Source organism: Nyctereutes procyonoides, unplaced genomic scaffold (assembly GCF_905146905.1).
Source record: "Nyctereutes procyonoides isolate TBG_1078 unplaced genomic scaffold, NYPRO_anot_genome, whole genome shotgun sequence".
Lineage (NCBI taxonomy): Eukaryota > Metazoa > Chordata > Mammalia > Carnivora > Canidae > Nyctereutes > Nyctereutes procyonoides.
In genome coordinates, this window is record NW_026575115.1 from 1,794,565 (window position 1) to 1,807,087 (window position 12,523).

Genomic DNA, 12,523 nt, shown 5'->3' on the forward strand with positions numbered 1-12,523 from the left:
TAGTTCGAAGTGACCTTTGAAAAATTTCATGAGATTCAACATATGGAAACCATGACTGCCTTAACTAGTCTCAAATAATTCAGACTCTCATAATTGGTTTTTACTGATGACTTATCTCCTCAGCGTTCACTTACTTCAGTCTACTAACTAATTACAGAAATCTTTCAGAATAATGTTTATATTTTAACAACGAAAAGGCAAAAATAATTCTGCTTGGGGACAGGATACCTGCATACTTGACTTACCGTTCTAAATTTAATCAGATGTTTCAAATGCATTATTCCTTTACAGTAGTTTTGAGGAAGCAAGCTGTCGTCCTGCCCTCTTATCACAGCGACTAAATTCCATAAATTGTCACTGCCACCTGGAGGCTAAAAAGGTTGATACAGAATAACCAAAGATGTAATAAATGAATTTAAAAACCCCCAGAATTTTGCATCTTCAAAAATATGATGAGGCATATCTAAGTTGAAAGATTAACGAAATAATAACTATATTTCATTTATTGTTTCCAGTTTCCATTTGCTTTCTTACTCTGCACCAACTATGTTCAGAGGGACCCGCTGAATTGGGGTGATACATGTAAATATGTGATAATGACAATGGTTGTAATGACTCATTTTTGATTACAGGGAAAATGTTCATATTTAATTCCTATAATAAATACTCACTGATAAACATTCTGAAAACCATCTTAGTTTTTTTGCTCGAGGATTACCAGTTAGTTTCTCTATTTTGTGTTTAATATCTCTTGATACTTTACCACACAACAGAGGAGGAGTGCCTTGTTCTATGGCATGATCTAAAGAACAGACATAATTCAGTGAGAAAGGATTGCTTATAAGATACTATTTAAAAATAAAATCTAATACATGCACATTTTCAATACCAGTGTTCCCGATAATTTCTTCCCAAGATCTGTCTGCCAGAATATTTATTTGTAAAGGAGTGATTAGAGGTGTTAATGACCAGAGTCTCACTGTAGAATCACGGGAGCAGGAGGCCATAGTGAAGGGGCGGCTGGGATGGCATGTTAAACCTGATGGAAAAGACAAACCTATTTTAACTAAAGTAAACACCAAAAAATATTATTTATCTACATGTACCTCATAACACTTCTACAGAATTGAAGTTATAAGGAAGAGTTTTGAAACGGCATTTTCATTTTGGCTGAAAATGACATAAGAATACAGTATATTACTTAGCATATTCTATAAATATGAACACAAAATTGAATAATGATTAGCGAATGGTCCTGGATGAAAATGTTGAAATTACATTACAGTTGGGTCAGCAGTGAGCAGACTGTCGCACCCGTGGTCTACATGGTAATCTGTGAGGTAATGGTGGATGGACAGAGGTTCTAATTATAAGAAGAGAGTTGGGACTTTCCAGTTTAGGACATCCAGCAACAGGATTATCTCCCACACTCAGCCCCCTCTGCCTCAACTGAAAGGCCACTGAGGTAAAGTATACGGACACAAGTGGCTAGACTAGGGTCACTTTCTCCTGAACCGTTTTTGCATTCTTAATTCACCTACTTGTGCCCATCAACATTTGGGTTGACATATGAAAGCGACACGCAGAAGACAAGAAATCGGATTTCCATACCCAGCTCAATCGTATTTAAAGACTTAGTTTCACATAAAAAAGCAAAACGTTGTCCTACTATACAGCAGTAGAGATACAGTAATGGGTAGATAAGTTACATCTACTTTATCTCGGATTTCCTGTTTTACAACTTTCTTCTGAGTGATGATAAAGGGCGGGAGAAAAATCCAAGCCATGTGCAACTGCATGCGTGCGTGCGTGTGTGTGTGTGTGTGTGTGTGTGTGTGTACACAAAGAAACACAAATAGTTGGCCGACATTTTGGGTTATCATCTGTATATTCTGATATTTCAATAAACAAGCACACAGTTTCTAATAAGAAAAATGTTATTTTAAAATGAAACACTGTAAGGTTTCCTTAAAAATATTGTATTTCTTAGAAATTATAAACTTCATTAATACAGTAAAATTTAAAAATGCGTGAAAAACACTTTACCATATACATCTGCACCATGATCATAAACAGTATCCAAACAAGTTCCTTCTCGAGTGTCCCATACTTTTATAGTGTAGTCCCAGCTGCCAGACACGAGGAGATATGGAATCTCAGTATTCCACATTAATCCCCTCACAGGTGCAGTGTGGCCACTAAGAATGTTTATGCAAGCATCTTGAGTGTAATCCCAGATTCGAACAGAACTGAAAACAGAATATTATGTATATTATGTATAAAATACCATTCAGGTTATAATTTGTCTAAAGTATGGACACATTCTTAGTGGCGCACAACAATGATTTCTCAGTACATCCAAAGGGCATTTTAAGATTCATGATACGTTACAATTCTTTTTTTTTTTATAGCAGATGAAAATGAACTATTAACGAGGCCAGAGCTAGCCTATTTCAATAGATTTTCCCCCTACTTTAACTGGTCCTTTACAACTGATAATAAATCTATTATTTCACAATTTATTTACTTAAAAGATTCTTTCTTAAAGTGAAATAGAGAAGGCCAAGAAATTAGTAATAATAGGGATACAATAATTTAATGATACACATTATTTGTAAATCATGAAAACATAGCATGCATGACGATGGGTATTATTTGAATAATCAATTCATTTTTATGTTCTTATCAAAGAGTAAATCATTCCTTCATGTTTTGGTCAATAAAATAAGTTGGTTAGTAGGTGTAAAATCACTCTAAAATCAAGTACAAAACTTAAATATAACTGGATTCATGATATTACTTGAATCTACCAATTGTACAAAGTACAAATGTTACTGAAATAATATTTGAAGTCAAAATCAATTTAAGGCCTCCAAATGCCAACTTCTCCTGAACAATTCATAATTTTTAGTTGCAGATTTATATCAATCTTACAATGCCAAAATATTAATACTTCAAAAGTTATATTATAAAGGAGATACATTATATATATATATTTAATTTCTTTAAGGCATATTTATTTATGCCTTCTATAAAGATTTCCTTCTTTTTCTTTTCCCTTACACAGCACAGGACAATATATCCAGGCATATCACAACCTAATTTTGTGCTAATTCCTTATGTTAGCCTTGAAGTTATTTTGGTTGATATCACACTTTCATAGTGTTAAAGTGACATGTATCAAAATACTTTAATGTTATCATAAGGGGCGCTCACTAGAACAGGTGTTCTTGCTTTATGACAATTTAGATTAGGCAAACATCAGGCTAACATCATAATTACATTTTATAGTCAAACATAAGAAAAGCTTTATATACCCCATTGTACATAAGCATACTTAAAGGTGCTAGGCAGCATGATATTACCTATATAGTCATATTAAGGGACTAATAAACAGAATTTACAAAAGATTTTCAAGTTTCATCCTCATAATTAAGTAAAATGTTTACTATCTTTTTGACAAATATTTCTTACACAACGGCTGAATATCACACTTTTTTTTTCATGTAGCAACAGAATTCAGATACTGAAGTCCATGTTAACAGAGAACAATCTCATAAGTCAACTCTTTCACTTGGACATGATAACCTTACTGTATCATTTCCAGTGATAACCCACAGAAATCTGACCATTGCTTTTCTTAGGAAATTTGGGTGGATGCCAAAGTTTCAAGATGAAAACAGTCAATTATTCAATATTAAACTTCTGGCTACTGTATACTATGATTTCTATCTGCATAAAGTATGATTTTTCTTATCTAAATTTATCTCATATTCAAATACGGACCAAACTGTACTATGCAAAATCTATCCTGTTTGAATATAAAATATAGACAAGATTTCAGGAACTTTTTCACAAAACCAGAAAAAAAAAGTTAAATCACTCTCATTTCTAAGTAAATTCTCTTCATGCTAAAATATGATCATCTTGTTTCCTATTCTTTTTTTTTTAAACTTTTTTATTTTATGATAGTCAGAGAGAGAGAGAGAGAGAGAGAGAGAGAGGCAGAGACACAGGCAGAGGGAGAAGCAGTCTCCATGCACCGGGAGCCCGACGTGGGATTCGATCCCGGGTCTCCAGGATCACGCCCTGGGCCAAAGGCAGGCGCTAAACCGCTGCACCACCCAGGGATCCCCCTTGTTTCCTACTCTTAATGAAAAGAGAGTAGGACTGTTTTCCATATTAAATATCAGGACATTACTAAAAATAAACTCTTCTCTATATTTTACAGAGATTTGTTCATTTCAGGGTTTTTTTTTTCCCCTTTCCAAACCGATCCTTTTGAAATTTTTGTTTCTCTTAACTCTGTTGCTAGTAAGATAGAAATAAGCATCCATAGTAAGCAAAACAAGGAAATAGAAATCACGAGTATGATGATAATATAAGCATGGCAAGATTTAATTTACTATGGTTAAATGCAATTAGGTAACTGTTAATTGCCTGTACATCTTTGCTATGTACATACTTAAAATATTTCCATCCCTAAGTTGGATCGTATAAATACATGCATTTCTAGAAGATTATAAGCTTATGATTTTAAGGACTAAAAATTAGAATCCAAAAAATACATACCCATCATCAGAACCACTGCAAAGTATGCCCTCGCTCAGAGGAGACCATTTAACATGGAACACTTTTGCAGTGTGCCCACTAAATACTTTCAGTGGTTGATCAGAGCTGGTGGCTACATAATAGACACGAACATTTTTATCTTCACAGCCAGTAGCTATCATGTCTCTGAAATATCGTCAATGGCACAGTAAAACATGAAAAAAATGATATTTGTTACTGATAATTTTAAAATATACCCAGTTCTAATTTCTAAAACTAGAATTTTTTGCCTCCTTAATGAAGTCAGACCTAAAACACGTAAGTAAAAACCATTATTCTCAGAAACTGCCCTAGTGCAAAGTTTTTTTATCTTCTCTTTTAATCAGTCGAGTTTTTATTCTTAGATCAGAGATAATGGAATTCCTATTTCTATAAGTTCTTTTTTTAAAATGTCCACAAAACTTCTTGAATATTTCTCACATCTTTATATTTCATACTGTAGGTCTTAACAAGGGTCTCCAATGGTGAGTAACTGAGATCTGCTTCCTCACTGGTAAGCAAATTATTAATCACTACATGCCCTGACCACTGGTAAATTTTTTCTGTGGCATGAATACAAATAGCAGTGCTTCCCCTGAAGGATGCTGGAACGTCTGCCACAGACCAGGGTTGTCCCATCCGACAGAAAGTCACAGTCCTGGTTTCCCCATTGTCTTTGGTGGCTGCACCAGTTTGAGACACTTTAACTCTATGTTCCAACCAAGGATCTTCTGTAAATATGCATGGCTATGATCTTTTAATGATCTTTGTTTGTTATACTCAAGAAAGTGAGAGTAAATTAAGCAACCATGTATATCCATCTGTATATCCATCTACAATCCAAGTGGTCATACATGGAACACTGTTCCAAATGGGTTTGGGAGGAGTAGGGTGGGCCTGTGGGAATCATGGGGCAACAGTGTCCCTGAGGAACGTTAGCAACCATACAAACAGGCTCCATGCTCTAAACAGAAGTTACACTTTGGATACAACTGTTATCACAACCTTCCTCAAACTTCAAATTGTTGATTTCTGCCATGTGGGTTGTAGTACTTGCATTTATTTAAGGCCACATGCATAAATACACCGGTTTGCAACCTGGCCTGCCAATCTGTAAATGTGCATATTACATCTAAGTCCCACTGATAAACAGGCCAGTTTCTACATGTGGGAAAACATTCTTTGCATATTACAAATATTTACATGTACACGAGTATGTTTTTGCATACGTGTATATGGATACATGATAAAAAATCTTAACAAATTATAAACATTCAAGGAATGTATGTACAGCTATCCAAATTATAAATTCAGAGATATATTATACAGTCAAATGCTCTACCCCTGAGCTAGACCCCCTCAGAGATATATTATGAATAAATGTTTACAAGTTCAAATTTTTTTCACGTATCTCCTCAAGGGCTACATAAAATAATGGATACTGCTATTAGAATATTTTTAAAAGGCTTTTAAAAATAAAAATGAAATTTATTAGGTACATTTGGTAGTAAGCATAAAAGTTAACTATAAAGGACTTTTTTAAAAAACAACAAAACAAATTAATATCTAATTTTTATTTCAACTCATCAAATGCTTAACCCATAAAACAGAAAAATAAGAATGCAGAACTGTTCTGTTGGTCAGATACAAGATGACTTCTATCTATTTGTGTATTGAAGAAATATTTTTTAAACATCTACTTTGCTCTAGGCACAATGAGGGTTAGCAGCACAGTGTTTTGCTAAGAATATACTGCTAAAAATAGATAACTCAGTTGCTGATCTCAAGGAGATAACATTTTAGAGGGTGAGACAGCCAATTTCTAACTAAAATTATGGTTTTTAAGATTATATGTATTTATTACTCAGATGGTCAATATTTATGTACTCTTCCAATATCCATCCTATATTTCCTCTGTCTCCTCCCTGGTAACCATCAGTTTGTTCTTTATAACTAAGTTTGTTTCTTGGTTTGCCTTGCTCCCTCTCTTTTAGCAAAATAGCATTTTGCTATTTTGCTTAGCATTATACTCTCTAGCTCCATCCATGTTGAATATTCCATTGTATTTATATATACACACCACATCTCACCACCCAATCATTTTAACTATATTTGTTCTTCCAACCCATGAGCATGGAATGCCTTTATGTTCATTCCATTTCTTTATGTTCAATTTCTTGCATTAGAGTTTTATAGTTTTCAGAGTACAGGTCTTTCACCTCTTTGGTTAATTTTATTACTAGACATTTTATTGTTTTTGGTGGAATTATAAATGGGACTGTTTTCTTAATTTCACTTTCTGAAGCTTAATTATCAGTGTATAGAAGTGTAAGATTTCTGTACCATGATTCTGTATCCTGCAACTTTACTGAATTCATTTATCAGTTCTAGTAGCTTTTTGGTGGAGTCCTTAGGATTTTCTATATAGAGGATCATGTCATTGGCATATAGTGAGGGTTTTACTTCTTCCTTGCTGATCTGGATGCCTTTTATTTCATTATGCTGTCCTGCTGTAGCCAGGACTTCCAGTAACATGCTGAATAAAAGTGGACATCCTTGTCTTGTTCCTGACCTTACAGGAAAAGTTCTAAGTTTTTCACCACTGAGTATGATGTTGGCTGTGGGTTATTCCTATGAGGCCTTTGTTACAGCAAGATATGTTCCATACAGATGTACTTTGCAGAGGGACTTCCCTGTTGGGCTCCTAAGATTTTGCATTTTATCCTACAATCACTGTAAGCAATGGAATGGTACACTCAGATCTGGTTGTTAAATTCTCTGACTTCAACATAGAGAAGGTCAGTGACAAAGAATGTGAATCCTAGAATCGATTTAGAAGTCTTCTGACAAAGTCCAAAAGCAAAGTATTACTGGTTTATGGCAGGGGAGGGGAGTGGTTGGAAAAGAATAATTAGATAGATGATATCACAGGAACTGATAGCCGACTGGAAAAAGAAATTGGGGGGATGATAAGGTATAAAAGAGGCCAAGGAGTTTGGCTTCAGCAGCTCTGTTGTGAACATTATCAGGCCACTGAGATGGGGAATCCGGCAAGGAGGAGCTGGGCATGAGCTCACTTTGCATAAAACCTCTGTCTTATATAAGTTCTTCTCTATTTATTGAAAGACATCCTTTTGTATGTGATTTGACTCAGAATACAAATATGAGAAGGTTTTAATATTTTAGTATGTATATTTTCCACTTACAAGACAGAAAAGCACCATTTCTCGTTATTTTCACAATATCTCAAGAAAGTCTGAATTTTTTAAGTATAATTTGTATAGTACACAGAGAGGTTTGAAATGTAAGATTCTTGGAAGTGCAGTGACTTAAAGGATCAATTTCAGTGAGGGTTTGACTTGGATTAATTTTTAAATCTGAGCTGATTTTCACATGGTAAATACTAGGCTCGAAAGCAAGGATGACCTTTCAAAACTAGGCACATAAGTTCTATATTTTAGGAAATCATCCATTCCCAAGGCATTAGCATTATTAGGCAGCAATAGAAAGTCGTGGTGGACATCTGGAGAGATTCCTAAAAGGGTTTAGGGAAAGGCTTCTACTGTGCACTTCCATGGTAGAAGCCACATGCAGATTGGACTTAATTTCCATTTTTTATTAGTTAATTCTATGTTTCTTCCTAATGCATCAGCTAACATGAACAATCAATTACAAGGCTAGACAGCAAGAACATTACCTAAATAGAGTGATGAGCTTTACCTCTGGGAATAACGTTAAATTTCACGCTTATTTAAAATCTCAGAAGTTATTATTTATCTTGGGGAAAAAAATTCTTACTTATTGTTTTGGCTCCAATCACAACCGAACACAGCAGCTGGATGTTTGTATTTGTGTAGCACTTTACCATCAATTGTTCGAATAATACTGAAATTAAGTATAGTATGTTAATAGAAAAAACAACATTCTAAACACATTATTCATAAAAACAAAGCCAGAACTGAATAATTCGAACGTAAGTATTTTAGGATAGAGACCTTATCTTCAAAGCACAGGGAAAACTTAAAAGTACTGAGTAAATGATATTACCAACTAAAAGTTAAGTATATTTACATCAGATAGTACTAATTATGGCCATCCACTTAAATTAATTTGAATGTGATAAATTTTGATTTAGAAACTATTTCTAACAGAATACTTTTAGTTGAGGAAAAACATAGTTTAATACATATATTTTAAAACAATTATATAACTAATATGCATTCAATTTTCAGCTTCAAAATTCTGCAGTTCAAAATTTATATTTCAAACAATTCATTTATAAGTGCTGGTTGCACATACTATTACACCAAGTCCAAGACATGTAAGTTGTAACATTTTTGTGGCATATTCTAAGTGATAAAACTAGACATTTGGAGGAACTTTTCTCCCCAAAAGGATCTATTTTAGCTACAAAATTAAAGAAACTCTAATACCCGACTATACCATTTCCATAACACAAGGACTATTGATTCCATTTTAAAAAAAGATGAAGCTGTGTGTAAATTAATGCATCAGAGGGTCTTAAGTCTTTAGAAAAGACCCTCTAAAATATTAGGCCGATGAAAACTTTTGAGGCTACTGGGGAGTGGTAGTGACCTATGCTTACAAATGTTTAGTCATCACGTGTGGTATTTATCAAACCAGTGGGGTCCTCAAAGTACATGTAAAGCTAATGGGGTATCGCATTAACAAAAAACTCTGAGACACATCTTTTGTATTTTGGTATTTATCAATTAATAAATTTCTTTTCAGGAAAAAAAATCACTAATATTGCTATTTCCGAAAATTTCAACTTCCTGTGAAGATCTCTGGTTTCCATAACAACTATCTTTTTCATTGAAATTAAAATGTGAGGATGAGAAAATTGGGCCGGGTATTGCAAAACCTAACAGGAGACCATCTTTACTATATTCTCAACAACTACGCATGTCTATACCCCCTGTGAAAGATGGCCATACCTATAGCTACACAATAGCATCATCTTGATAAAAATATTTGTTTAACTCCAAGACAATTCTTTCCCTTACATATATTCCTTGGAAACCTACTTCTGCCTGGTACTTAACAGAATTAAGAAAGCACTTGTTTCTGAAACACCAGGTCAGAGATGTTAGTCACCTTCCAAAAAAAGGCATTTCCCGCAGCCATTACTTTATCCCTTCTTATAAAGGCTTCTCATACTTTTTTTAATAATAGCATCTACAAAAGGTGAACAGGTTTATTTTTCTAAAAAAAGATTTATTTATGTGAGAGAGACAGAGAGAGCACGAGTGGGGAAGAGGGGCAGAGGGAGAAGCAGACTCCCCACTGAGCAACCAAGCAGGGAGCCCGATGGTGGGCCTTGATCCCAGGACCCTGAGATCATGACCTGAGCCAAAGGCAGATGCTTAATCCATAAACAAGTTTCTAGAGCACTTGGTATCTCCTGAATCACCTGTAAAACTGAAATAACACTCCCCCAAAAGTGTGGTGAGGATAATTTAGACTCTTAGTGAAAAGTTCTTAAAGTTTCTTTGAGGCAATTCACACACAGTGTTTTACTTATAACTTGGGTAGTATTTTGTTTAGAAAGACATTACTGGTTTATTTTTTTTAAGTATCACTGCACACTTATTTATTACTGATAGAGCAGTATGGCACATGCCCATATGGGCTTACCTGTATCTATGACAGTCGGTAGAAGCTGTACAGGTGGAACCTCATTGACTACTTTGATTTATGTGCTAACAGGACACAACTGGTATTATCTAATGTATCTTTTACAAGCAGTACAACTTCATACATAGTACTTACCAGAAACCATCACCACTGCAGGTGGCTATTCTTTTGGAATCTTTATGACTCCAGGCAACGCAGAATATTCCATTTTTTCCATGCTTCAAAAAATGCAAAATACCTATCAATAAAAAATAATTCACCCCTTTTTTCTCTTATTTATTTACTTCTTCTAGTATTGCTTTTCTGTTAGGAACTTACTCTACATGCTGACAGAGGTATTACTGTCAACAGCAGAAAGCTGAATATATACTTTAAAAATGTAGAAAGCTATCACGCTTAAAAAATAAAACCCTGATAAAAAAATAAATAAATAAAATAAAACCCTGAGTTAAGAGATCAATTAAGTGGCCCTATTTCTGTTTTTGGAGATGCTAGTAGAGAGCCAGAACCTGCCTCCTCAGCCATCTATTGATTAAAGCTCTGCTTAGTGCCTTTTCCAGAAGTGCCAGTGTGGAGACGAAGACAGGGATCTACCGGCTTCCTGACCTAGTGCCACCATAGCTACAGTGTAGGAAATAATGCAAGCAATCATTATTACTGGTTCTTCTAAATTTCAAACTTTTATTTTTATAAAAACAAAGGAGAAATAGTTAAGGTTTTCTCTGTAACAAATCACTCTATATGACCTGTTCCTCTGCATTCTCGGGCTGGGGAAGGGGAAGGGATAGTTACGACCAGTATGATGAGGATTTGTAAAACCACAAGGAATATATTATATAAGGGAATGTCCTTCGTCAACTGGGACATGGGTGAGTAAAGGTTGCAATCAATCTATTTCCAGCTTTTATTTAACTTTATATAGTAGTTTAATTGTGGCTGCTGCTAAGGAGAGATTAAATTGACATCTTATCTTGAGTTTTAGGGTGACCTTACTAAAGTGGTCTCCAGTTGCTGTTTTTTCCTCTTTGGGGGGGGGTGAAGGTAGGTAGCTGTATAAAGACTGGTATAAAGTGGAGGCAGTCTCTATACTCATGTAACTGAAGGAGTGGAGGCCCCCCATCCATCAGCTTTACCCCAGGAAAAGTGCACCTAGGGCTTCTCAGACCCTGCATTTCCTTCTGTGAGACATATGTAATTCAGTTAACTCAAGCTAGCACGGCCCGACATCTATTATCCTAGGTTTAAGCACTTCTGTATCAGCCTCAACTAAGCTCCTGAATGCTGGGAAGACAGACATGGGTGTGAGACACCCCTGATGCCAGGGTGCAGTGCCGATGGGCAGATATTGAGGTCACAGAGGCCACGGTGTAGATGTGATGCCTCAGGACAGCATCTTTGATTTTAGGTCAAAAGTTTCTTTCTCAGATTCATTTCTTCTTTGCTTTTTACATGACTATTATGGGATAAGTGCTGTTCTTGATGGGAGGGCAAAGAGCAGGTTGGGGGCACTGCTGAATTTATTGTTCTGTAGAGAAAAGGAGGGATGTAACTGTATACAGTCCTTTGTCAACGCTTCCTCTGAGAAGCAACACTGTTTACTGGTGGTTGTAAAGGTCCCCTAATGCCCTGCATCTGCCACAGTGCTGTAGTGTCCCCTAAAAGATCACAGCTGCTTGATCCTCAGAGGAAGATCAGGTTTTTGTATAAGTCTTTCAAAGTTTCAAATATAAGGCATTTTCAAATAAGTTATATATTCAATAAACTTCAACAGTAATCATTGGATATGAATGAAATTTCAGAAGAGTGAGAGGTCCTATCCTATTTCCCTTGATTCACATGCAACATATTATCATGAGATCACATGCGGTGTCCAAATATTAGTGGAACTCCATAAAATAGGGGATGACAGTTTCACTCCAGGCAGAAGTACAGTCTGTGACACTACGAGCAGGAAGTGGGGAGGTATTAGTGCTTGTCCTGGAATAACAGAATTCAAGAGGAGGACAGAAATCCAGGAAATTCTAGAATCCAACTTCACCATCTTACAGGCAAAGAATCAGGTTCAAGACATTAGATGATTCTCGCTATGTTAAAAGCTAACTGTTAACAGAATTTAGACTGTAATTTGGAACTTGTCCTGAGTTTAGTCTTTTTACAAATATTGAATATTTGCCCAGATAATTTTGTGGAGGATGATTCAGAATTCTTTTGAATCTCTAATGCAACTTTAGGTGAATTTTTATATCTTAGACCCAACTACATTTTTCAGAGTTCA

General features: G+C 35.3%; 1 protein-coding gene across 5 annotated transcripts in view; it reads right to left on the reverse strand.

Annotated features, from left to right (window-relative positions):
* WDR17 (WD repeat domain 17) overlaps nucleotides 1-12,523 on the reverse strand; it is a 79,032-nt gene that overhangs the window by 27,471 nt on the left and 39,038 nt on the right. For 3 of the 5 annotated variants that reach the window (XM_055333783.1, XM_055333782.1, XM_055333784.1), the window contains 7 exons: nucleotides 10,384-10,466; nucleotides 8,389-8,475; nucleotides 4,573-4,737; nucleotides 2,047-2,249; nucleotides 890-1,039; nucleotides 672-802; nucleotides 246-371 (listed from right to left, as the gene is read on the reverse strand). In XM_055333783.1, coding sequence (XP_055189758.1) covers nucleotides 246-371; nucleotides 672-802; nucleotides 890-1,039; nucleotides 2,047-2,249; nucleotides 4,573-4,737; nucleotides 8,389-8,475; nucleotides 10,384-10,466 — 945 coding nt within the window. The remainder of the gene's footprint in view (nucleotides 1-245; nucleotides 372-671; nucleotides 803-889; nucleotides 1,040-2,046; nucleotides 2,250-4,572; nucleotides 4,738-8,388; nucleotides 8,476-10,383; nucleotides 10,467-12,523) is intronic. The other 2 variants (XM_055333786.1, XM_055333785.1) reach the window with 1 other exon arrangement.